The sequence below is a fragment of the Peromyscus californicus genome, unplaced genomic scaffold (assembly GCF_007827085.1).
Source record: "Peromyscus californicus insignis strain IS unplaced genomic scaffold, ASM782708v3 Scaffold_7__1_contigs__length_154581171, whole genome shotgun sequence".
Classification (NCBI taxonomy): domain Eukaryota; kingdom Metazoa; phylum Chordata; class Mammalia; order Rodentia; family Cricetidae; genus Peromyscus; species Peromyscus californicus.
This window is the reverse complement of record NW_026294595.1, coordinates 138,272,190-138,296,709: the sequence shown is the minus strand read 5'-3', so window position 1 is coordinate 138,296,709 and position 24,520 is coordinate 138,272,190. Positions and strand designations below refer to the sequence as shown.

At 42.5% G+C, this 24,520-nt stretch overlaps 1 protein-coding gene and 1 pseudogene across 1 annotated transcript; one reads left to right on the top strand and one right to left on the bottom strand.

The window, feature by feature from the left end:
* Positions 1-916: 916 nt before the first annotated feature.
* Positions 917-24,520, top strand: Serinc3 (serine incorporator 3). Its single transcript, XM_052722909.1, has 10 exons — positions 917-1,056; positions 6,645-6,806; positions 8,853-9,046; positions 11,330-11,409; positions 14,758-14,895; positions 16,225-16,394; positions 19,327-19,417; positions 19,862-20,042; positions 22,648-22,872; positions 23,584-24,520. Exons 1-10 carry the CDS (start codon positions 1,018-1,020, stop codon positions 23,720-23,722), a joined length of 1,419 nt encoding a protein of 472 aa, XP_052578869.1. The 5' UTR covers positions 917-1,017; the 3' UTR covers positions 23,723-24,520.
* Positions 10,386-10,446, bottom strand: LOC128102723 (uncharacterized; annotated as a pseudogene).

Sequence of the window (24,520 nt, the reverse complement as noted above, 5' to 3'; positions counted from 1 at the left end):
TTGCTTTGGGTATGCTAATAGACACCACAGGTAGCCGTTTGTTCTGAGTTTCTTTTGGACCTGACACTCATCACATACTACAGGGAGCTTTTATGTTGTCAGTCTCCTCTTAACTGGGTCTCAAATTCTGAGTTGTTGACGTAAAATAATGGTCCTTCTTTAAAGGAAATAAAAGCTTATTTTGAGCCCAATATGACCATGGCTCTAGAACATGAATTCATGTAACCCTGAATGGTGTGATGAGTTCCACCGTGGAAGAGGGTTTTTGAATCAACCTTTCTCCTCTCTCAGCGGCCTGGCCTAGAACTCATTATACAGCTCAGGCTAGTCTTGGTATTTTATCATCCTGTCTCATTCTTTCCAATACTGGGGTTACTGACATGCACCACAGCTTCTGGCTGCACGAACAGCTCTCTCCTCCTTCACATATAGGGCCACATTGTAGCCCAGGCTTGCCTGGAACTCTTTATGTAGTCTAGGATAGCCTTGAATCCTGATCCTCTCTAGTGCTGGGATTACAGGTACTAACTGGTTATTACATGACCCAACATAGCCTCTTCGCCTCCGACCTTACACACATTTCATCTCCATAATCACAATGTACTGCCCAGCCACAATTAAACAGTCTGTAGGATGCTTAATACGGATGCAGCTTCTCAGAGAACTTCAGTTCGCAGGGGATATGCTGTGTCTCTTCTGCAGCTTTGCGTGCCCTCGGATCACCAGCGCCCTAAGAGAACCCAGAACTGTACGCCCTGAACCCTTCGTGGCCCCTACAACGCCAGCAGCCGTAGCCCCGCCTTCCCCTCAAGGGCCCGGCCCCGCCTTCTTCCTCCTCAGCCAATGAGTCAGTGGGCCGTGGGCGGGGCCGCTCGATGACGTGCTGGGCGTCCTGCGAAGGGCGGGCCCTGTTTCCGGCTTGAGAAATCGTCGCGTTTCTGAGGCGACGCCTCAGCCGGCAGTTAGCCACCGCGCAGGGAGCCGCTCGGAGCGGTGGGTCTCGGCCCCAGCGTCACCATGGGGGCCGTGCTAGGCGTCTTCTCCTTGGCCAGCTGGGTGAGTCCCGAGGCCTTGGTCCTCCGGGGCCGTAGGCGCGCGGGGAATGGCTGTCAGGACCCCCAAGGCGGGCCCGATCCTGTCCGAGGCCGGCCGAGAGGACCGGGCAGGCCCGGGTGGCTCGTTTGATCCAGGTCCCGGTAGGCGATGTCCCGAGGTCGGGGTGCGGCGGCTCGGCTGGCTCTCGGTGTGGGCGGAGGGCCGCGGGAGGCCGGGCCGCCATTGTTTACAATCCCGACGCCCCGCCCCCGCGAGCCTTCCGGACCTGGGTTCCGGGGGAATGGGAGGAGGGCGGGCCATGCCCAGGTTCCTAGGCGGGGGTTCATGAGTGGGTTGAAGGTGGCGTCGTGAAATCTAGGGTCACTGGAGTAATTTTTTTCTTCATAGCTCGGCATATGCCTGCGCTCTGCAGAGTTGGTTGGGGAACGCGGATTTTAAGTCAGCCCCGCTGCAGCTCGGGTTCAAAAGGGACTAGCTGTAGCCATTTATTTAATTACTAGCGCTGCGGCCTAAACATTGTGGGATTAAACAACGTAGCATTTCTCTCCTTCAGAGCTGTTGGGAGGAGAAATTAGTCAAATCACTTTGTCAATGTTAAAACATTTTTTTTTTTTCCTTTTCTCCGAGACAGGGTTTCTCTGTGTAGTTTTGGTGCCTGTCCTGGAATTGGCTCTGTAGACCAGGCTGGTCTCGAACTCACCGAGATCCGCTTGCCTCTACCTCCCTAGTGCTGGGATTAAAGGCTTGTGCCACCACCGCCCGGCTCTTAGAACATTTAAAGAAGTTAATTTTAGGGTCTGGGAAAGAGAATATAGCGAATAATCTAACAAATCTGCCTCAGAGGAGCATGATACCTTGAAGGAGTTCCTAATTGTTTTCTCATTCCCAAACTGATGTAATGAACCAAGGATTCAGTCTCTGTCTCATGTCAGTAGCATGTCTTGGTGCAGAGGTAATGTCGTAGATATTCATTTCAAGTTTTGGTTTTCTATGAAATGATGCAGTCCAGGCATTTATATTTAGAAACTGCTTGCATATTTTATTAATTCATTTTTTCCAGTATGGGGTTAGTAACAAGAGTATAATGAGGGAAGAGAACAATAGGAAATTAAATGCTGTGGAGAGCCAGGCATGGCAGATCATTTGTTACCTCAGCACTTGGGAGACCCTGTCTCAAAACGGAAGGTGCAAATACAGTTTATGGTAGCTGTCCAGAGACTGTGGGTATTTTTAATCTCCCAATTTTTAATCTCCCAACTGCCAGTACCCACTCCATTTCCTACCTCCCCCCCCCAAAAAAAAAGGGGGCCAGGATATCAAGGAGCCAAATTATGAAGATACTTATTGTATGGTTTTATTTTTTACATGTTTTTTATTTTTATTTTGATATTTAAGATTGAACCCAGGACCTTGTTTATGGTAAACACATCTCTGAGAGTCCCCCAGCTATATTCCCAGTTCCCATGCTGGCCTCTCACTCACAATCCTGATTTAGCCTCCAGAGTATTACAGGTGTGTGCTACCACTCCTGGCAAAGGATTTTTATTTATTTATTTATTTTATTTTATTTTTGTTTTTTGAGACAGGGTTTCTCTGTGTAACAGTGTTAGCTGTCCTAGAACTAGCTCTGTAGACCAGACTCTCAGAGGTCTACCTGCCTCTGCTTCCCGAGTGCTGGGACTAAAGGCATGTGCCACCACCACCCGACCTGGCAAAGGACTTTAGCCTTTCCTTTTTTTACTTTGTAGCCCAGGTTGGCCTTGAACTTGCAGCAATCCTCCTACCTTAGCCTAGCTAGTGCTAGAGTTACAGGTGTGAGCTCCCACAACTGGCCTATATATTTTAACAAAATGCTTCAAATTATTATTATTTGAGGGACAGGATTTTACTTTGTAGCCCAGCACTGGGGTTGCAGATGTGTGCTACCTTGTCTGGCTTTTCTTTTTTTCCTGAAAAGAGCATATATGTAAGCCTGAGTTCTTTGTGATGAGTAACTCAGGCAGGTGATTAGATCTTGCTGCTTGTACAACAGATTTAGGGAAAGAGGAAGAGGCAAAGGGGGATCTTAGTGTGAGGACACAGATTTTTGTCTTGTGAAAACATAAGTGGGATAGATGTGATGATTGTTTTTCACCAGCATGAGAAGTGGTTCTTGCCTCGATTTAAAACATTCCTTTAGCCGGGCGGTGGTGGCGCACGCCTTTAATCCCAGCATTCGGGAGGCAGAGCCAGGCGGATCTCTGTGAGTTCGAGGCCAGCCTGGTCTACAGCGCAAGATCCAGGAAAGGCGCAAAGCTACACAGAGAAACCCTGTCTCGAAAAACCAAAAAAAAAAAAAAAAAATTCCTTTAAATGGGGATTTATGGCCACCTCATTTTCTAGAAGTTGCTCTTTTAAGTCAGGTGAGGGAGGCTTTGAGACTCTAGGTTTTTGGCCTGAGCAACAGAAAGAGTTGAGTTGTCTTTTTTTGAAACTGGTCAAGACAGAGCATAGAGTAGACAGGCAGATTGCATGGTAATTACAGATTTCCTACTATGCAAAGGTGTAAAGTACAGCAATAGAAGTTGGCCTCCCTTCAAGGTGTTTATGACCTAGAGAAGTAAATGGTGTATTGGTTTGCTGGTAGTCTTTTTACTTTCTTTGTTTTGTAGGTTTGGCCCAGGATGTGAATAATCCCCCAAAGTCAGAAAAGGACAATAGAGAGCCTATTAGATACACTGTAGTATAGCTGCTGTGGGCAAGACAGTAGAAACTATCTGCTATTCATTCTAAGGGGCTACTGGGATTGTGGCTCAAATCTGGCAGTTTCAGTGTAGTGGTGGTGCCCTGGGTGGCAATATGAGGTTCATTTCTTGATGGTTAGGCAGAATTTTTATTATTTGCCTGAGAAATAAATTTTACTATCTGTGCAAGGTTAGATGGGGGTCAAGCTTCAAGCAGAGTCGGAACCTACTCATTAAAGAGTGGAATAGGCTGGGCATAGTGGCACATGCTTTTTATCCCAGCACTTTGGAGGCAGATCTATGAGATCGAGGCTAGCTCAGCCTGGTTTACAGAACAAGTTCCAGGACAGGCAGGGCTACATAGAGAGACTGTGTCTTAAAAAAAAAAAAAAAAAGGAAAGAAAAAGTGGGATGGAATTTTTTGTTTTTTCAAGACAGAGTTTCTCTGTGTAGAAACTGGCTGTTTCTCTGGCTGTCCTGGAACTCACTCTGTAGACCAGGCTGGCCTTGAACTCACAGTGATCTGCCTGCTTCTGCCTCCTAGGTGCTGGGATTAAAGACATTCGCTCCCATCGCCCAGCAGGAATGGCATTTTTTTACAGTGATAATTTGGATGCCCTAAAATAAATTGCAGCCAAAGTTTGTTAAAGTTAAAACTTTCTGCTGCTGCTCAGAGGCAGTAGGGGCCATGCTCTGAGCTCAGTCTACTTTGAGGCAAAAGTAGCTTTGTTCTGAGATTAGAGTAGTACCACACGAATCGTCATCTAGCTTTTCCCTGTATTGCAAATAAGAGTCTGAATTTCTCATTTTTGTGATATTGGTCCCATTGGGGCTTCTAAAGGTTTGTTTTATTTTTGAGATAGGGTTGCATGTAGCCCTGGAATTTGCTTTTGTAGACCAGGCTGGCCTCAAATTTGTGACCATCTTTTACCTCGGCCTCTCAATTCTAGAGATTGTAGGCCTGCACCACCATGCCTAGCTCAAAACAACTGACTCACAGTAACCAGATTTGCACTATAATTTGGCTCTTTTGGACTGAGGCTGGCTGGTCTAGTTCACTCTTCTGAAGGGGTTAACCGCTCCCACTTTCACAACTGAATTTAGGTTTCAGTTCTCTGAAAAGGACAAACAGATATCTTTTCCAACAAAGGGCCACTTATCTACAAGGCCCTTACATTCAGGGTCAAGAGAGAGAACAAACACAGAGGTTCTAAGTCAGCCTCACAGTATCTCAAGGACAAACCCAGCAGCCCCCTCTGAGTCGTGTCCAAGCTTGTACAGATTTAGAAATATACTAGTGTAGCTGCTGCTTGCTTATCCAATTATGCAGCTGACCCTGAAACTCCCCTTAACTGTGCTAAAAGGAGCCTGCAGGTCCCTCTCGGGGGTTGTGGCCATTTTGTACAGGTGACAGACCCCACATGCGTGCTGGTATAATAAATGCTCTTTGTTCTTGTATGCTTTGATGCTGGATATTTCCTTCAGTGTTTCCTTGGACCCTAATCAGTTGGACATATCTACTGCAATATATTGAGTCCTTTCTAACTCAGGAATTATGCTGGTTACTTTATAGTTGAGACATGTTATTCTTCACACAGTAACCTTGTTCAGATGATAAATGGCATTAGGCTCACTTTACATCTTAGAGAACTAGACTTCTAAGTTAATCAGCTTGCTCTAATACAAAAGCGTGATACATCTGTGAAAGGTATAAAGATGATTGTTGAGACCATGTCATAAGACTAGAGTCATCCATTGTTTTTTGGTTTTGTATTTAAATGTTTTAGATTATTTTATGTGTAGAGTATTTTGCCTACATTTATGTATGTACATCAGCTGCATGCTTGGTGCCCACAGAGATCAGAAGTAGGCGTTGGATTCCTTAGAACTGGAATTAGGGATGGTTGTAAACCACTATGTGAGTAACTGGGAAGTGAACTCCAGTCCCCCTCCAAGAGCAACAAGTGCTCTTAATTGCTGAGCCATCTCTCCAGCTCTAGTCATCCAATTTATAGTCGTTTATAAATCTGTATTAACCTATTCTTGCACTATGATTTGATAACCTCAAGTATCAAGGCAAGTCAGGTAGTTTCTTAAACAAGTACATAATGTTGTCTTGTTTTGGGGGTGGGGTAGTGTTGAGGCATTGTCTTAATTTGTAGCCTTGGCTGGCCTGGAACTCACTATGTAGACCATACTAGCCTGAAATTCACAGAGATCTACCTACCTCTACCTCACAAGTACTGGAATTAGAGGCATGAGCTACCATGCCTGTCTGTAGTAATCATCGTTTGGGAGCTAAGGTTCTTAGTAAACAAAAAGTAGAGTTATGTTTGTGTTTTTCTTACATTGTTTTCACACAAAATATGCTCTCTGTGAATATAATACTTTGGAAGCTTGGCCTATGTTTCAGGCACTTTGTGGTGGGCTCATTTATTAATAGTAATTAATAAAGAATTATTTTATTTTATTAATGAGTATTTTACAGAAAGAAAATGAGTTAGATACATAATTTGCTAAAATGGCAGAAATTATATTGACTCTAAAGCCTTTGCATTTTTGCTTTGTCTTGGGTTGTTTTATGTTTTGAGACAGACTTACTATGTAGCCCTGGTTGGCTTCAAACTTTTCATGCTCTTCCATCAGCCTCTTAATGCTGAGGTTGCACATGTGTGTTTCTATGACTTAATTTTCTTAATTTGTAGCCCACATAGCCTAGAATTCATGATCCTTTGGCCTCTGCTTTCTAAGCGCTGGGATTTTAGGCATGTGTCACATTAACAGGATTCTGTTAAAACTACCAAACCCCAGTTTGCCTCAACAGCAGTGAAGGATCTCTTAAGGCCCATGGTGTTGTTCTTATAGGTTCCGTGCCTCTGTAGTGGTGCGTCTTGTCTGCTGTGCAGTTGCTGTCCCATCAGTAAGAATTCCACTGTAACTCGACTCATCTATGCCTCTATTCTCTTCCTCGGCACTATTGTGTCTTGCATCATGATGACAGAAGGCGTACAAACTCAGCTGAAGAAGGTAAGTTACAGCATCTTACCACGTGGTTACTTTGTATTGTTTCTATGTTTTACAAGACTTCTACTGTCATATTCAATCAAGATCATTTAAATACTTTTTTAAAGAGTTCTTTTCTGCATATGAGTGTTCTGCTTATATGTATATATGTGCATCAAATGTGTGTGTCATACCTGTAGAGGTCAGAAGAGGGTGTCATGTCCCTTGGAACTGGAGTTAAGGATGGTTGAGAGCCACCATATGAGTTCTGGGATCTGAACCCCAGTCCTCTGTTAGAGGAACCATTGAACCATCTCTCTAGCTGCAGTAATTTAGGGCTTTTAACATTAGTGTTATAATTATTATTGTGAGGTAGGGTTTCTTGTAGCCTAGACTGGCCTTAAACTTACTATGTAGCTTAGGCTGGCCTTGAACTCTTGATAATCCTGCCTTTACCTCAGGTACTGAGAGTCCAGGTAAGTGCTGCCACACCTGGTTTAAATTATCTGTGGATGTAATCAGGACACAGAATATGAGGTGTTAGTCCTCATGCAGACATAGAAGTCATAATGAGCATTGTTGGGCTCTAGTCTAACAATCCAGAGGAAACAGAATTTAGAAAAGACTCTTTTCCTTGTTTGCATAAGCTTTAAGCTACAATATACCTTTACCTTTGGAAGGAATTTGTTGTAGCTGAAAAATTCTGTGGGAAAATTGAAATAACCTCAGGACGGTGGGTTAATTGAGGACCAAACCCATAGCAATATCCTGTGTTCTACCACTGAGCTACATCCTGTCTTCAGAGAAGGACTTGTTTAAATGACCCAGGCTAGTCTTTTTTTTTTTTTTTTGGTTTTTCGAGACAGGGTTTCTCTGTGTAGCTTTGCGCCTTTCCTGGGACTCACTTGGTAGCCCAGGCTGGCCTCGAACTCACAGAGATCCGCCTGGCTCTGCCTCCCGAGTGCTGGGATTAAAGGCGTGCGCCACCACTGCCCGGCAACCCAGGCTAGTCTTAAACTCACTGTGTAGTATAGGTTTACTTGGAACTTGTGGTTATATTACTTCAGCCTCCCAGACTTTGAGATTACAGGCTTAACTCATAACTAGTCAGCTTAAAAAGAAAGAAAGAAAGAGAGAGAGAGAGAGAGAGAGAGAGAGAGAGAGAGAGAGAGAGAGAGAGAGAAAGAATATATGTATGTTTTAGGGTTTTTATGCTGTGAAGAGACACTATGACCACAGCAACACTTACAAAGGAAAACATTTAATTGGGGTGGCTTACAGTTTCAGAGGCTCAGTCCATTATCATCATGGCAGGGAGCATGGCAGTGTGTAGGCAGATGTGGTGCTGGAGTAGTAGCTGAGAGTCCTACATCTTGCAGGCAACAGGAAATCAGCTGAGACACTGGATGTTATCCTGAGCATAGGAAACCTCAAAGCTCATCCTCCACAGTGACACTTATGGAGGAAGTGTGTTATACCCACTCCAACCAAAGCCACACCTCCTAATAGTGCCACTCTCTATAAGATTATGGGGGCCAATTACATTCACACTACCACTATATATATATATATGATGTGTACAAGTGTTTTGCCTGCATGTATGTTTGTGCACCGTGTGTTCCTGATGCCTTTTGAAAGTCAGAAGGCATTGGCTCCCCTGGAACGGGAGTTATGGATGGGCAGTTATGAGCAGTCAGGTTGTTCTGGGAACTGAATCCTGGTCCTCTGCAAAAGCAACAAGTGCTCTTCATGGCTAAGCCATCTCTCTGTCCAGCTTTTGTTTTTTAAATGTGAGTTGTTTGTGTTCTTAGGTAATAAGATTGTTGTCAATTGGAAGTCAGAAATTTCAGTTCTCAGTCCTGAAATAGCTGAACACCCCTCCCCCGTCTCCCCCACCCTCCATCCTCCACCCCCACCCTTCACCCTCTACCCCCCCACCCTTGCTCAAGCCTGCTTGTTTTTTGTTTTTTGTTTTTTGTTTTGTTTTTAAACAAATCCCTGCTTCTGGAGTGAGATAGCATTTCTGTAGTGTTGATGTTGTCATGGCATTGAAATTCCTTGCCTCCTCAGATTCCTGGATTCTGTGAAGGAGGATTTCAAATCAAGATGCCTGATACAAATGCAGAGAAAGATTGTGATGTGCTGGTCGGTTTTAAAGCTGTATATCGGATCAACTTTGCTGTGGCCATCTTTTTCTTTGCCTTCTTTTTGCTCATGTTAAGAGTAAAAACAAGTAAAGATCCCAGAGCAGCAATACACAATGGGTATGTAAGATTGTCTTTCAGTATGCTTGGTTCCTCTCCTTCGGCCATTAATATTGCCATTTGGATGGAAGCAATGGAATATGTAATCAGTGATCAGATGTGTACGTGAAAGATAGGTTATGGTAATTTTTGATAGCTTTCTAGAATGCCTAGAGTACCTTGTAAAATAGGTCAGACACAATGTTTAGACACTTTTTTTCATTATAGATAGGCGTGTACCTGAGACACGTATGCACAAGCACACATAGCATACAAGAAAGATAAGCAGTAAAAAGGAAAAAATATATATGGACTGCTGATATATATATTCTCTTGCTTCCTCCTTCTGGCCACAGTTTCTCTTTCACAAAAATTTCTCAGTTGGAAGCTAATGGGAGCTTTGTAAATGTTGTATTTATTATAGATGTGAATTTCAGAGAAGCTAAATATTTAGCCTAAGATCTTTTAGGTGGGAAAAGGTTGAAGATAGGATTGAAGTTGTATGGGCGGTGGTGGCGCATGCCTTTAATCCCTGCACTTGGAGGCAGAGACAGGCGGATCTCTGTGAGTTCGAGGTCAGCCTGGGCTACCAAGTGAGCTCCAGGAAAGGCGCAAAACTACACAGAGAAACCCTGTCTCGAAAAACAAACAAACAAACAAAAGGTCAGATTTGGTTCTGGCTTTTTTGCTAATGAGCTCTGTGATTGTGGACAAGATAATTTGTGTCCTATGTTGTAAATGGAGGATTGGGAGATAAATTCTTCCATAAATGTAATGATTAATGACTCTCCATGTAGCTAACACTGTTAGAACTTATGATTCTAGAAAAAGCATTACCTTATTATGCTAAAAGTTATAAAATTCTGAAATTTACTCATGAATGTAAATACTTATCTTGCATGCTAATTGTTAGGTTACAGATCCTCTGGCTGCCCTCTCACAGAAATCATTCTACTCCACCCCACCCCCAGCTCTCACCAAGCTCTCTCGATCTATAAGCAACACATCCTGTGACCTTGCAGCTCTTGCAGCTCTTACAGAGTTCAGTTTCCTTCCTCCCAGTTGGAGCTACCAGCAAGCCACACCACTCTTGAATTACATGGTTTTAGTTATTTGTTTTTTTGTTTGTTTTGAAGACAGGGTTTCTCTGTGTATATAGCCTTGGTTGTCTTGGAACTTACTCTGTAGACCAGGCTGGTCACAAACTCAGAGATCGGCCTGCCTCTGCCTCCCAAGTGCTGTGATTAAAGGTGTGAACTACCACCGCCTGGCTCTACATGTCTGCTTGCTTGCTTATTTATTTATTTATTTATTTATTTATTTATTTATTTATTTATTTATTACGCATAAGCTTTTAGTTAAAAATATGGAACGCTTCATTAATTTGTGTGTCATCCTTGCGCAGGAGCCATGCTAATGATAGCAAGCACTACATGTTTATTTTTATCTGGTGCTATCCTGCCTTGAGACTACTAGCCCCTGTACTAGGTCACACATAGACTATGTATTAAAGCAACCTCTTCAAATTCCTCAATAACCCACCCTCTTCTGGAATTTTTCCTTACGGGTCCTAACATGCTGTTATCTCTTCTTATTTTTCGTGTGCTGAAGGGAATTGAAGGCCTTTTCCCTTCAGGACCCCTATCTTGCTATCCATGGCTGCCTATGACTATAATGCTATAACTCTAATAAAGCTCATCTGAAGGGTTATTAGTCTCAGCTTTCTTTTTACTGAATCAGTATAACATTGCTTATAATATGTATGTGTGGCAGTGGTGATGAGATTGAACCTCAGGCCTTGTATGTCCTGGGCAACCATTCTAATACTGAGCTATAGCCTGAGCCCAGGCCTCCCTAGACAGGATCTCTCTGTGTAGCTCTAGTTGTCCTGGAACTCACTCTGTAGACCAGGCTGGCCTCGAACTCACAGAGATCCACCTGCTTCTGCTTCCTGAGTGCTGGGATTAAAGATGTGCATCGCCTGGCCTCAGCCCTCTTACTTTTTTTTATTTGGTTTACTGAAACAGGGTTTTGTTTTATTCTGTAGCCCATGCTGGCCTGGAACTAGGTATCTTCATGCTTCAACATCTAGAGTAACTGAGATCACAGGCATATGTTACAAGGCTTGGTTTAATACATTGTATGAAATATTGAGTGGAATAGACTCGGGTCAAATGAAAAAACAAGCCTAGACATTTATGTTGCAAGTGCTATTTAGGCTTTATTTTTATAATCAGAAATGCATTTTTCTCAGTATAAGAATAAAAGTTAGCATTTCTCATAAGTGTTATTTTATTTTAATAGGTTTTGGTTCTTCAAAATTGCTGCCATTATTGGTATCATGGTTGGATCTTTCTACATCCCTGGAGGCCATTTTACTTCAGGTATGACTTACTGCTGAGGGGTTGACATGTATAACTCTGGTGATTAAGAGCTGCATTTCCATTAGTGATTTTATAGACCTGGTCTTTAAGACATGGTGTCCAGTTGTATGACTACAAACTAAGACAATGATGGATTAAAACCAGGAGATAGACCACTTCTCAGCTTTTCTGGAACTGTATATTAATTTTTGTACTATTTAATAGTTTACTTCTCATTTGGTGAGAAGTCACCAGAGAGCTTGTCAACATAAGGACCCAACACTCCCATGCTGCCTTTCCCTGTCTTAATTTGCTTCTATGACATGGCAACAAGTGACATCTGACAGTTTCCCAAAGTGGTTCCCCCCCCCCATCCCCCTAAAGTAAAAGTGTCAGTGTCCAGCCTCGGCTCAGGTTCAGGTCCTGACCTCTAAGTGGATTGTACTCAAGTGACCCTGAATAGGTCAGGTCATCTTTATTTATACCTAAACAGAGTTTTTCTTATCAGGGTTACATGAACAGCTTTATTATCGGCTTCTACTTTTGACTTTAAGAAATACATCATAAATCTGGGCAGTGGTGGTATGGTGGTACACGCCTTTAATCCCAGCACTTGGGAGGCATTGGCAGATGGATCTCTGTGAGTTCGAGGCCAGCCTGGTCTTCAGAGCGAGTTCCAGGACAGGCGCCAAAGCTACACAGAGAAACCCTGTCTCAAAAAAAACAAAAAAAAAGAAATATACATATTTTTTATATTTATATTTAAGGAATACATCATGATCATTATGAAAGCCCCCATTGTTCCCCTTTATGCTTCCCCAAATATACCTTCCCACCCCTACATAACCTTATTCTAGACACAGAGTTCAGCATTTTTGCAGATTTAACTAAATAGAGAGCCAGACACATCCTGCGCTTATGTCAGCTGGCAGCTACTTGCTGTTACAAAGTTAAAAAGTAATAGACATGGGCACAATGCTTTAAGGACAGTATTCAAACCCAGACAATTATTTCATGTCTGTAAGATACATTTTTATACATTTCCCTTTTCTACAAGAGGGTCCCATGTCTCAATCTCTCTGTAAAAGGCAGACTTTGACAAAGCACTCTTTTCCCATCTCACTATACCATACTTCTTCCACCAATATAAGCTACTATGTATGGTAAAGATGGATCTATCCATCCCATATTTTGCATTGTATTTTTTTCCTCTTGGAGCATACCAGAGCCTACTGAGAGATCAAGACAAACTCCATATTACAGAAAATCTCCATTTCAAACAGCACTTGATCAAAAGCTGAACTTAGTTCCAGTAAAAACCTCAGAACAGCTCTAAGAGAAATCATGAACAGCCAGGGCCCTGGTCGAGGCGACCCTACCAGAGTGGGCTGGCCAATGAGTAATTTTGATAAACAACATCTGCTGGTCCCAAATGTCCTTGGACAGCATCTGCGGGCTCTAAATGTCCTTCTGATAACTGTTGTTGAAAATTCCTCTGGACCCCCACCAGTAAATTCAAAGGTTACATATTCTCACCCAATCCTATGACGCAAAAGCTTGTACCACTCTGCTTGCGGGTTTTTTCCTTTAAAAGCCCCTCACTCTGAGAGCTCAGCACCGTCCTCCTCCATCCGCTGTGTTGGAGTGTTGGACACGGACCAACCCCAGGCTTGCCTGTAGTCAATAAACCCCTGTGTGTTTGCATCGGATATCAGCCTTGTGGTGGTCTTGCTTGGGGGTCTCACGATGTGGGTGCACCACTACCAATGATTCTATGCTTGGTGTCCAAGGAACTTACTCTCAACAGTTGGCACTATATGTATTCCTGAGGCTTTCTTCCTAGTCTGTGTATGTATGCCCTGCTCTCCTTACCAGAACTGAGACAATGGTTAATGTTCCAAGTGTTGTTTTCTCTTATGTACCTGTCTCTATTGAGTCAGAAAAGTTCCCAGGATTGGCAGTTATAGTTAGTAACTCCAGACAAAAGATTTGAAAAGCATTAGCCCCTGTTGAATGTTAGGAGAAAATATTCAAGAAAGAGCAGAATTTCCAGGGAAAATTATAGCTATTGCATGTGTGACTGACAAAACAGAACCACCCAAAGACTCAACCAATGAAATGAGAGAGAAAAGAACCTGTAAGGTTCATGAATTTTGCAAATTCCTACACTGTCGAGTGGACTACTGGTCCTTGCCAAGTGAGAGTCTGTTTCCACAGGTGCCTTGCCCTGAGGCTGATCTGAGGCTAGGGTGCAGGACTCCCAACAGTAAAGGGAAAGTCTTTTTTTTTTTTTTTTTTTTTTTTCTTTTTGGCTTTCCAAGACAGGGTTTCTCTGTGTAGCCCTGACTGTCCTGGATCTCGATCTGTAGACCAGACTGGCCTGGAACTCAGAGATCCACCTGTCTCTGCCTACTGAGGGCTGGGATTAAAGGCATATACCTCCGCTGCCCAGCTTAGGAAAAGTCTTATGGAGTTATTTAGACTGTGAGGTGCTAGTGGAGTGATTAAATAACACCATCTTGTCCTAACTCTGTTTGTGTGTGCCTAGACACTCTCAGCCTTCCACTCCCCAATAGCCACATCTACCTTGGCAATGCATTTGGCCATCTGTGACCCTGACCATGGTCTAGATTTATTAACCAAGATAATTTTGTTTATGCAAGCTAAAACAAAGCTAAATAATTGGGGGAAGTATAAATAAACAATAATTGTCACATGGTATCTGGAAAATATTGCTGCAGGGAGACAGATGTTACTCCGACCCCACTCAATTACACTGATGTAATTGTGGTTTTTGTCTTTAAAAACAATGTCCCCTTGAGTTTGAGCACCAAGAGACATTTTGGAGGGGTTAGCCTACTCTTGGTCTGGCCCTTTTTAAAGGACTGTTAACTGGTTGTTGGTAACTATCTCTTACAGATCATTTCCCTAGGCTCCCTTTGGCACAAACTAAAACAAGTTTTAAAAGGTCTCAGAGGTTAAAAGACACTTGCCACAAAGCCTGATGACCAGCCTGAGTTTGTCCTCTGGATCTTACATGATGGAAGGAGGAGACAGATTCACAGAAATTATTCTCTGATGTCTATCTGATGCATGCATTTGTGGCGCGCGCGCGCACACGCACGCACACACACACACACACACACACACACACACACACACACACACACACACACTGCTTCTTAAAGGCATGAAATCCAGCTGACATTCCTCAAAGAATACCTGTAAGTTTGGAATGATAAGATAATCATACTGTACTGCTGTAGACTGCCTCTCTCTTCCTGGAGTTGAGTCTACTCGTAAAGTTTAGCAGTCATATTCTGAAATGTTACTCTTATGGTGAAGAATAACTGTTCTCTTTGTTTACAGTTTGGTTTTTTGCTGGCATGTTTGGGGCCACTTTTTTCATCTTCATCCAGCTGGTGCTCTTGGTAGACATGGCTCACTCTTGGAATGAATCGTGGGTAAATCGAATGGAAGAAGGAAACCCAAGGTTCTGGTATGCTGGTAAGTATCTAAATTGACTTCAGAGAGTCATACTGTTACCTTAAGTAGGGAGTATAATAAAATCTCCAGTTTTAAATATATAAACTCAATGTAGAGCTTCTTTTTTTTTAATTGTGTGTGTGGGTGTTTTACCTGCATTTGTGTCTATGCACCACATTTATGCAGTGCCTATGGAGGCCAAAAAGGGGCACCATATTCCCCTGGGACTGAAACCCATGTCTGCTGGAAGAGCAGCCAGAAATTCTCTTAACCACTGAGCCTTCTCCAACTCCTATAGCTGCTGCCTTTTAAAAAGCTAGTGTGTCAGCTAAGCCTATTGTGAATTGTGTGCATTGCTGGAAGGTGAACATAGTACATTCAGTCATTGGACTCTCAGTTTAGAATGTAACTACCTCTGCAGAGATGTTAAGCAGGCATTGTACAGCTAATTGATTACGTAAATGGAAAGGAATATTTCTGTAGATTATACAAAAGTAGCAAATGAACTATTTTCCCAGACTAGGAAGGTTATCTTATTATTTGTGATGGGAGCCAGGTTTAAGTAGCCAGGGGCTGCAGAATGAAATTGTCTCAGAGAGGGTCTGTTTTGTTTACCCCAGACATCATCCCTGGTATGTAGTTACTGTCAGCTGTGACCCTGTTTATGGAGAGGAGCTCTGTGTAGCTCAGGCTAGCCTTGAACTTGTGATGCTCCTGCTTTAGCGTCTCAAATGGTAGTATTACAGGTGTCCACCCGCCACACCTGACCGTGAACTGTAATGTTGAAAGACCAGGAATCATCTCGAAAAGCTTATGTACATATTTAATATGTAATTCAGAGATTACTAAAACTGAAGTCACCAAATACTTTTCATTGAACCCATGAAACCCAGGTTAGGTAATCCAGGTTGCAAGTTTATTTACTTAGTGGATTTTGGAGTTTAATGGAGAATCATTTAAAAACAATGTGAGTCAGGCGGTAGTGGCGAAAGCTTTTAATCCCAGCACTCTGGAGGCAGAACCAGGTGGATCTCTGTGAGTTCGAGGCCAGCCTGGTCTACAGAGTGAGATCCAGGATAGGCACCAAAACTACACAGAGAAACCCTGTCTCAATAAATAAGTAAGTAAGTAAGTAAGTAAGTAAGTAAATAAGTAAATAAATAAATAAGTAAATAAATAAAACAAAACGAAATGAAACTTTAACCTTGGCATCTCAAATTTTCCTGCAGCTTATTGCTCACCATAGGAATGGATTGAGTCTCTTTATTTATATAGCATAGAAGAAAATTGATCTTAATTCTAATCATTTATTTGGATGGTGGAAATTGATACCGTTTTCCCTTCCTCCAGCTCTGCTGTCTTTTACAAGCTTGTTTTATATCCTTTCGATCATCTTTGCCGTGTTGCTCTACATCTTCTACACCAAACCAGATGGCTGCACAGAAAACAAGGTCTTCATCAGCCTTAACCTGATTTTTTGTGTTGCAGTTTCTATTGTATCCATTCTCCCCAAAATTCAGGTATGATGGTTTGCTGTTTTCTCTTGTGAAAGACTTAGAATTAATGCTAGCTAAGTTTAAGTTTCAGGCAACATTTTAGTGAATTTATATCTGTGTTTAGCTACTTAAATATTTCTCCATATTATGATTAATTATATGTAATTATAATTTTTTAATTATAATTAAGACTGTAATTATAACTTAGTAATCAGGTATGTGTTATTGAGTGCCCATATTTTTTTCTTTCTTCTTGTTTTTTTTTTTGTTTTTTCGAGACAGGGTTTCTCTGTGTAGCTTTGCGCCTTTCCTGGAACTCACTTGGTAGTCCAGGCTGGCCTCGAACTCACAGAGATCTGCCTGGCTCTGCCTCCCGAGTGCTGGGATTAAAGGCGTGCGCCACCACCGCCCAGCTTTTTTTTTTTTTTTTTTTAATTTTATATTTTGAGATGCTCTCACATAATAGCCTTGCTGGCCTAGTACTCACCAGATAGTCCATACTTTGAACTTTGGGACCTCCTTGATGGCATGTGCCTGGTTGAATTCCTATATCATGATGTCATTCATTTCCTGATCATTAAAAACTAGGTAACTTGGAGGTGGTGAGATGCCTCAGTGGGTGAAGGTGCTTGTTACTGGGCTTGATACCCAGAGTTCCATCCCCAGGACCCATAGGGTAGATGGGGAGAACTGACTCCTTCCTACATGTTGTCCTCTGACCTTCACACATACGCTATGGCACACACACCCCTACACATACTCAATAAGTAAATTTAAACAAAACATAAATAGAAGAAAATAATCCCTCTCCCAAAACTAGGTGACTTGAAGCTTGGTGTAATGTAGTGATGTATATCAACAATTCCAGCAAGTTTGAGGTCAGCCTGGTCTACATAGTTAGTTCCAGGCTACCCCCAGGGCTATGTAGTGAGACTCTGGCTCAAAGAACTGAAACCAAAGAAATAAAAACTTAGGGAGTCTTAAATGTGAAAAGAACATTTGTTTTTCGTTGTTTGGCTTTTTTAGACAAGGTCTCCTGTAGCCCAGGCTGGCCTTGGACTCCTGATTCTTCTGATTCTTCTGCCTTCTTCTTGCTAGTGCTGGAATGATGTGAGCCACCAAGCTCAGCTTTCATTTTAAGAGTAAACGGGGAGGTGACTTAGTGGATAGAGCACCAAGCACAGGGGCCTGAGTTCCGCTCCCCAAAGCTCGTGTGAGGAGCTGGGTGTGGTAGTGCATGTCTGTAATCTCATTGTTCTACTGTGAGGTGAGGACCCGAGAGTCCACGGCAGCTCATGGCCAGCTAGCCTGGGAGATGCAGTGTGCTGTCCTCTGACCTCAGTACCCTTACCAAGGCATGCACTTGTCCTTATTCACACATATGCACACATCATACGTGTACACAACATACACTTTTATAAAATTAAGGAGGCTAGAGAGATGGCTCAGCAACTGACAGTGAGTATTGCTCTTCCAGAGGACTCAGTTCAGTCCCCAGCAGCCACATCAGGTGACTCATCAACTCCATAGGGTACCCACACACTAGTGGGGTGCACTCACTCAGACACCTAAACACATATGATTGAAAATAAATCTAGGGGAAGAAAAGGTGAGAGAACTAATCTAAACCTAGAAGGCTGGGGTAGGAAGTGAAGGCCAGTCTGGGCTACCGGAGTTCTAAACCAAAGAAAGGAGGAAAGAGAGAATTATCTTCAATGTGAGGAGCTAAAATGAATGTGGTTGGATGCCCTTGTAATCCCAAATAGCCTTGTTTTTTTCTTCAAGGGAGTAAAGGGCTGGGTTTGTGGTACATCCCTGCAGCCCCAGGGGCTTAGAAGGCTGGAGTGTGATAATCCCGTAAGGAATTAGAGGCTAGTCTAGAAAAACCATAGTGTGACCCTTTCTCAAGAAAACATGAGGAAGTATCTGAGGTGGTTCAGCTGATTTGCCAGGTGACCAGTGCCATCCCTGGAACCCATAGTGTAGGAGAACCAATTCCTGACCGCACTTGAAGTCCTCCCACCACACAGAGAATAAATAAATAACACTTTTTAAAAGGGCACAAGGGTTGCCGGGCGGTGGTGGTGCACGCCTTTAATCCCAGCACTTGGGAGGCAGAGCCAGGCGGATCTCTATGAGTTCGAGGCCAGCCTGGTCTCCACAGCGAGTTCCAGGAAAGGCGCAAAGCTACACAGAGAAACCCTGTCTCAAAAAACAAAAAAAAACAAACAAAAAAAAAAAGGGCACAAGGGGCTGAGGTGTAGCTTGGTTGGTTGGTGAGGTTTACCCAGTCTGCACAAAAGCCTGAGTTTGATCTCAGCCCCAGGCAAGGGGCTGCACAACTGTAATCCCAGCATTCAGGAAGGGGAGGCATAAGGACCTGTTGTTCAAGTCATCATCTTTGGCTACCTAATGAGTTCAAGGCTAGCCTTAAACTTACCTAAGATCCTTTCTCAAAAAAAAAAAAAAACCCTTTTATTTTGTTAGCTTATTTTTAATTACTTACTGGACATGGTCCATCTCCAGTCCCAGCAATGCTGGAAGCTGAAGCAGGATTGAGTTTGGGCAACAGTATTCAGAAAAAAAGAATTATGAAAAACAGAATGGAAGTTTGTTTCCAAGAAGTGGTGGGTCACCTAGCTATTTTGTGATAGAGCTGAGTGGATTTTTCTTCATATAAAGAGTCTAGAAACTGAAAGCCTTTGTGTGATATACAGGAGTTTTCAAGATTGTGAAATGCTTAACAAACCAGCAGTAAATGCATCGTCTTCCTTACTATTTTGCAGATTAACTGAAACTGAAACTGTTTTGTAGACTAACTGAAACTGACATCTTTTAACTGTCAGGAAGAATAAGGTTTTCAATTTCTAACAATTCAGTGCATCCCAGGGAGGCATGCAGACTTGCAGAAAGTCATCCCTTACAGTTCATATGACATTTTTGTTTGATTCCATAGGAACATCAGACTCGTTCTGGCCTCCTGCAGTCCTCCATCATCACTCTGTACACTCTTTACCTCACGTGGTCAGCCATGACCAATGAACCTGGTAAGGGAATGTCAACTCCCTGATAGACGTGCTCCTTTGGTAGGCATTCAGACTGAAGCTAGAGCAGATGGGAAATAGACTATTTATAAATGTCCAAGGTTCACAGTTGGTTTCAGATATTTGCCTTTTAAGTAACTGAGCTAAAACTAGGGATACGCTCCTGTTTGGAAAGCCTGAGCACCAAGCTAAAACACTGCCTATTAAGTTCACAAAACCAATGAAGTTACAAGAGACATTTATAAAACTTGAGATACTGTTTTTTTCTAGAGCGAAGTCATTGGTTGAGACATAAATACAGTATTGACTACTGAGTTTCGGGTTCTTCTAAGCATAGCTTTCCTGTGTTTCACAACACAGCTAAATGGTGTGTAGGCAAGCCCTCTGATTCTTCCTTGGAACAAGAGTGAGCTGAAACTAATGGTAACCAAACATTTCCATTTTCAGACCGGTCCTGCAACCCCTCCCTTATGAGCATCATTACACACTTAACTTCACCAACTGTGTCTCCAGCAAATTCAACTACTCTTGCTCCTGCTTATGCTCCACCATCACAGAACGGACACTTTATGAATTTGGATGATGTTGGGGGGCTGTTTATCTTTGTTGTCTGCCTTATATATTCTAGGTAAGTTCTGGGTAGGAGGGGCTTTAAATTCTCATGAAAGTGAATAACATTTTGTTTTTAAACCATTGTGAAGAATTAAAACAGTGCAGCTCTTTTTAATGCAAGGTCCTTTGCATGTCTTTGCTTACATAGCTGTTAAAGATCAGAAAATCCAGCCGGGCGGTGGTGGCGCACACCTTTAATCCCAGCACTTGGGAGGCAGAGGCAGCGGATCTCTGTGAGTTCGAGGCCAACCTGGTCTACAGAGTGAGTTCCAGGACAGCCAGGGCTACACAGAGAAACTCTGTCTTGAAAAACAAAAAAAGCACGAAATTAAAAAAGAGTTCAGAAAATCCTCTTAATTACCCCTGCTCTTATGGAGGTTCCTCCTTTGTATAGAAGGATAAAAATCTTCACTTGATTTTAGATGGGCTGGAACTAGGGATCTTCAGAATTCTCTTTTAGAAAATAACACAGTGATTTGGGAAGAAAGTATTTGTCAGGGTATACGGCTCTTGTCTGGTGTATGTGAAGCCCCGGGTGTGATCTCCATAACTGTGCCCAATTTTTGTTTTGGTTTTTTTTGTTTTTCGAGACAGGGTTTCTCTGTGTAGCCCTGGCTGTCCTGGAACTCACTCTGTAGACCAGGCTGGCCTCGAACTCACAGAGATCCGCCTGGCTCTGCCTCCCGAGTGCTGGGATTAAAGGCGTGCGACACCACCTCCGCCCGGCCTGCCAAAATTTTTTATAAGTGTTTTTTTCCTCATTTATATTAAGTAAAAAATTGTAAGTTTAATAGTTCCTAGTACAAAACCACAGATATAACTTCATTTGTCCCCATCCTCCCACTCATTTTATTTTTTCATACAATAGCATGTATTAGATTAATAATTTAAGTGTTTTTTTTTTTTGGTTTTTTCGAGACAGGATCTCTCTGTAGCTTTGGAGCCTGTCATGGAACTCTCTGTAGACCAGGTTGGCCTTGAACTCAGAGATCCGCCTGTCTCAAGTACTGGGATTAAATGTATGTGCCACTACCACCCAGCGATAAAATTTTATTTTTATAGGTTTGAAAAATAAGAGAGACTAAATATAAAATTGGGAAATGAGAATATCTTCTTTTGAATCTACTGTTACCATGGATAACATTTTGGTACATGGTATTTCAGTCATTTGTCATTGTAGTTTGAGTAGCCTTCCACTTTACATACAGATTTAACTTAATTTTTTTTTTTGCTTTTTTATTTAAAAAAAATTTTTTTATTCACTTTACATACCAACCACAGATTCCCCCCTCTCATCCCTCCTCCCACTGCCCCCCTTAACATAATTTTTAAAAATATTTTGTGTGTATGTTTATTGAGGGAGCAACAATTGCACCGTGGTGCACATATGAAGGATAGTTTTGCTTGTTTGTTTTTAAGATTTTATTTATTTATTATGTATAGTATTCTGCCTGAATATATGCCTGCAGACCAGAAGAGGGCACCAGATCTCATTACAGATGGTTGTGAGCCACCATGTGATTGCTGGGACTTGAACTCAGGACCTCTGGAGTGCTCTTAATCTCTGAGCCATCTCTCTAGCCCTTGGCCCTGATATTTTAAGATTGCCTAGAGTAGGGATCAGCAAACCATACCTCAGTTAGGCCGGTTGGCTACTTTCAGGCCTTTTGTTGTTGAGACAGGAGCTCCTGTCTGTGCCAGCTTCAAGTTTGCTGTATAGCTGAGGATGAGCTAGAACTGGTCCTTCAGCCTTCACCTCCTGAGTGAGTAGGTGTGTGTCCACGGTATAGGACAACTATGAGGAGCTGGTTCTCTCCTCCTCACTCTGCATTCCAGTCATTGAATTTAGGTTGTCAGGGTTTACCTGCTGAGCTATCCTTTTTTGGTTTCTACACAGAGACAAGGTCTTTCTGTGTAGACCTTGCTGGCCTGGAATTGATGGAAATCTACCTGCCACTGCCTCCAGAGTGCTGGGATTAAAGGCATGGGCCACCACCACTAGCACTTTTAGTATTTTCATAAAATACTTAAAAAATACTAAATTTTGTCATGTGCTTTTTCTGTGTTGAAATGACCGTGTAGTTTTTGTCCTTTTTTTTTTTCTTTAATCGTGAACTCATTCATCTGCACTGCTGGGAGTCCAGGTGACTATAGATGATGTTAAGGAGTTCATCGAATAGCAAGCAAGGCAGGATTGACAAGTGCTGGGGCAGGACACCTAGAGAGCTGTGGGAAGAAGCTTCTCATGCAGCCTGGGGAGGCGTGATGTCAGGGAAGAATTTCAAGAGGCCATGGCACTGAGACAGAGAAGTGAAGGATGAGTGAGTTATCTAGGAAGAGGTAGGTGGTATATTACCAGCTTAGCAGAGGCACTTACATAGTAGTAGAGGAGACACTGGGCAGTGTGTTTCTGGAATTGAGTCATAGAGTAGCAACTACTAAGAGGACCATCCTGTAATTAATAGGCAGCAGGTAGTAACTTTAGACAGGGCTTTCAGCATCAGGCTTTCTAGTCCAAAGTGGGAACAGCCCAGTAATAACCTATACATATGTGGGCCACAGGCATCATTTCATCTCAAATGACTCCCTATTGATGTGATTTTCTTGGGATTACTTTCCAGCATCCGTACTTCGAGCAATAGCCAAGTTAACAAGCTGACTCTCTCTGGGAGTGACAGTGTTATCCTTGGTGATACCACCAATGGAGCCAATGATGAAGAAGATGGACAGCCTCGTCGGGCTGTGGACAACGAGAAGGAGGGGGTGCAGTATAACTACTCCTTATTCCACTTGATGCTCTGCTGTGCTTCCTTGTACATCATGATGACCATAACCAGCTGGTACAGGTAGGAGGCATATAGCCCTTGGGAATGCCTATAAAATCTATGTGAATTGTCCTTATTGCAGAACCTTTCTCTGTCCAGAGAATGAAGCTGTCTGTATTCAGTGTCCTTTTCTGGAGTCCTTTTTGTTTTGCTTCAGATGGTCTAGCTTCAAACTTCCATTGTTCTGGTTCTGCCATAGCCCCCTAACTGCTTTGAGTAAGAGCATGTGTCAACATGCCCTGCTTGAAATAGAACCTAGTAGGAATTTTTTGCAGTTCAAATTATGGTAGCTTTTCTAGATGAGTTATTCAAGAAGAAAAATCATGACATAAAGCCATTTGGCCTGACATTGGTAATTTTTTTTCCTGTGCTTTTAGAGAGGCCATATTAAAGCATTCTGGTCAAAGTAATAAATGTCCTAAGCAGGGACCATTTCAGGGAGGCCATTTTCATTTTGTCAGTAATTATAGTAATTCAGATGGTACAGAAGAACCTTGCTGAGAGAATAGGTAGGTCTTTCATGTTAGCACGAAGGAAAAATGTTTGAGAGGCAGAGTCCATTGGCCATAACTGAAAATAGCTTCTCAAGTCCCTACTAGAACTGTGCTATGATTAATAGTAGCAGCTAAGTCTCACTGAGGGGTTTCTTGGCATTAGCCAGGATGAGTGGAATGGGAGGGATTCAGCTTTGCAATACTAAGCTTTTTTCCCCCCTTACTCTTGTTTTTTTAGTCCTGATGCCAAGTTCCAGAAAGTATCCAGCAAGTGGCTAGCTGTGTGGGTCAAAATGGGCTCGAGCTGGGTGTGCCTCCTCCTCTACCTCTGGACTCTCGTGGCTCCACTCGTCCTCACAGGTCGGGACTTCAGCTGAGCTTCAGAGTGCCAGGGACACTGCTAAAGCTGCAGAGTCTCCTTTGCTGAACGCATATCCCCTCTACGTTTCATCAACTAAACTATTAAGTGAACGCTTTGCAAATTTGCCTGTATTCATGTTTATATCAAAAGGCAAGACTGAATAATGCTTGATGCAGAATCTGAGCTTTCATATATATATACATATATTATGTTTATTTGTAAGGCTATAGCACAAAGGGAACATTTTTGTGTTTTAGCGTGAACTACAGCTGTGCTGTGAAGAGAGTTCTTTATAAAGACCTGTAGATTCCTACAACTTTGGTTTAAAATGTAAGTTAGAAGATTGTTGGATATTTGAGGCTATCTTTAATATATTTCTATTGCAGTCTCCTTAAAAACCAAAAAAGGAATGCATTAACCCACAGTTCCCTCAGTAAAGGTCTTTGCTGAGTGACACAGGCACACTGTTTCTTGCAAAGGGTCTTCAGAGGTGTAGAGTCCCGGTTTTTGGCAAGGAATTACGTATGTAGGTCCTTCCCCAGGAACATGGCTGCTGATAAGGCTGAGAGAAGGCTATTGAGTTCCTTTACTTACTTTTTATACTACACTGATGCTGCTTGATAGAAGTCTGTGGCTTTGTCAGATTTATGTCATCCCAGTAAATGCTTTGTAGATTTGATTAAAATGAAAGTTCACTTGGGAAACACTGCAGTGTTATGTAATGATCTTGTTTTGAGTGTTAAAGTCAGAGGCATGTTAGTTTATTACATTTGCACTATAAAAGTACTTGATTAAAATAGATAATTTGGTTGTT

Coding starts and splice junctions, on each gene's coding strand:
- Serinc3 (XM_052722909.1), top strand. CDS start 1,018: ATGGGGGCCGTGCTAGGCGTCTTCTCCTTGGCCAGCTGG. Junction 9,047..11,329: donor AGAGCAGCAATACACAATGG/GTATGTAAGATT, acceptor TTATTTTAATAG/GTTTTGGTTCTTCAAAATTG. Junction 14,896..16,224: donor CCCAAGGTTCTGGTATGCTG/GTAAGTATCTAA, acceptor CCCTTCCTCCAG/CTCTGCTGTCTTTTACAAGC.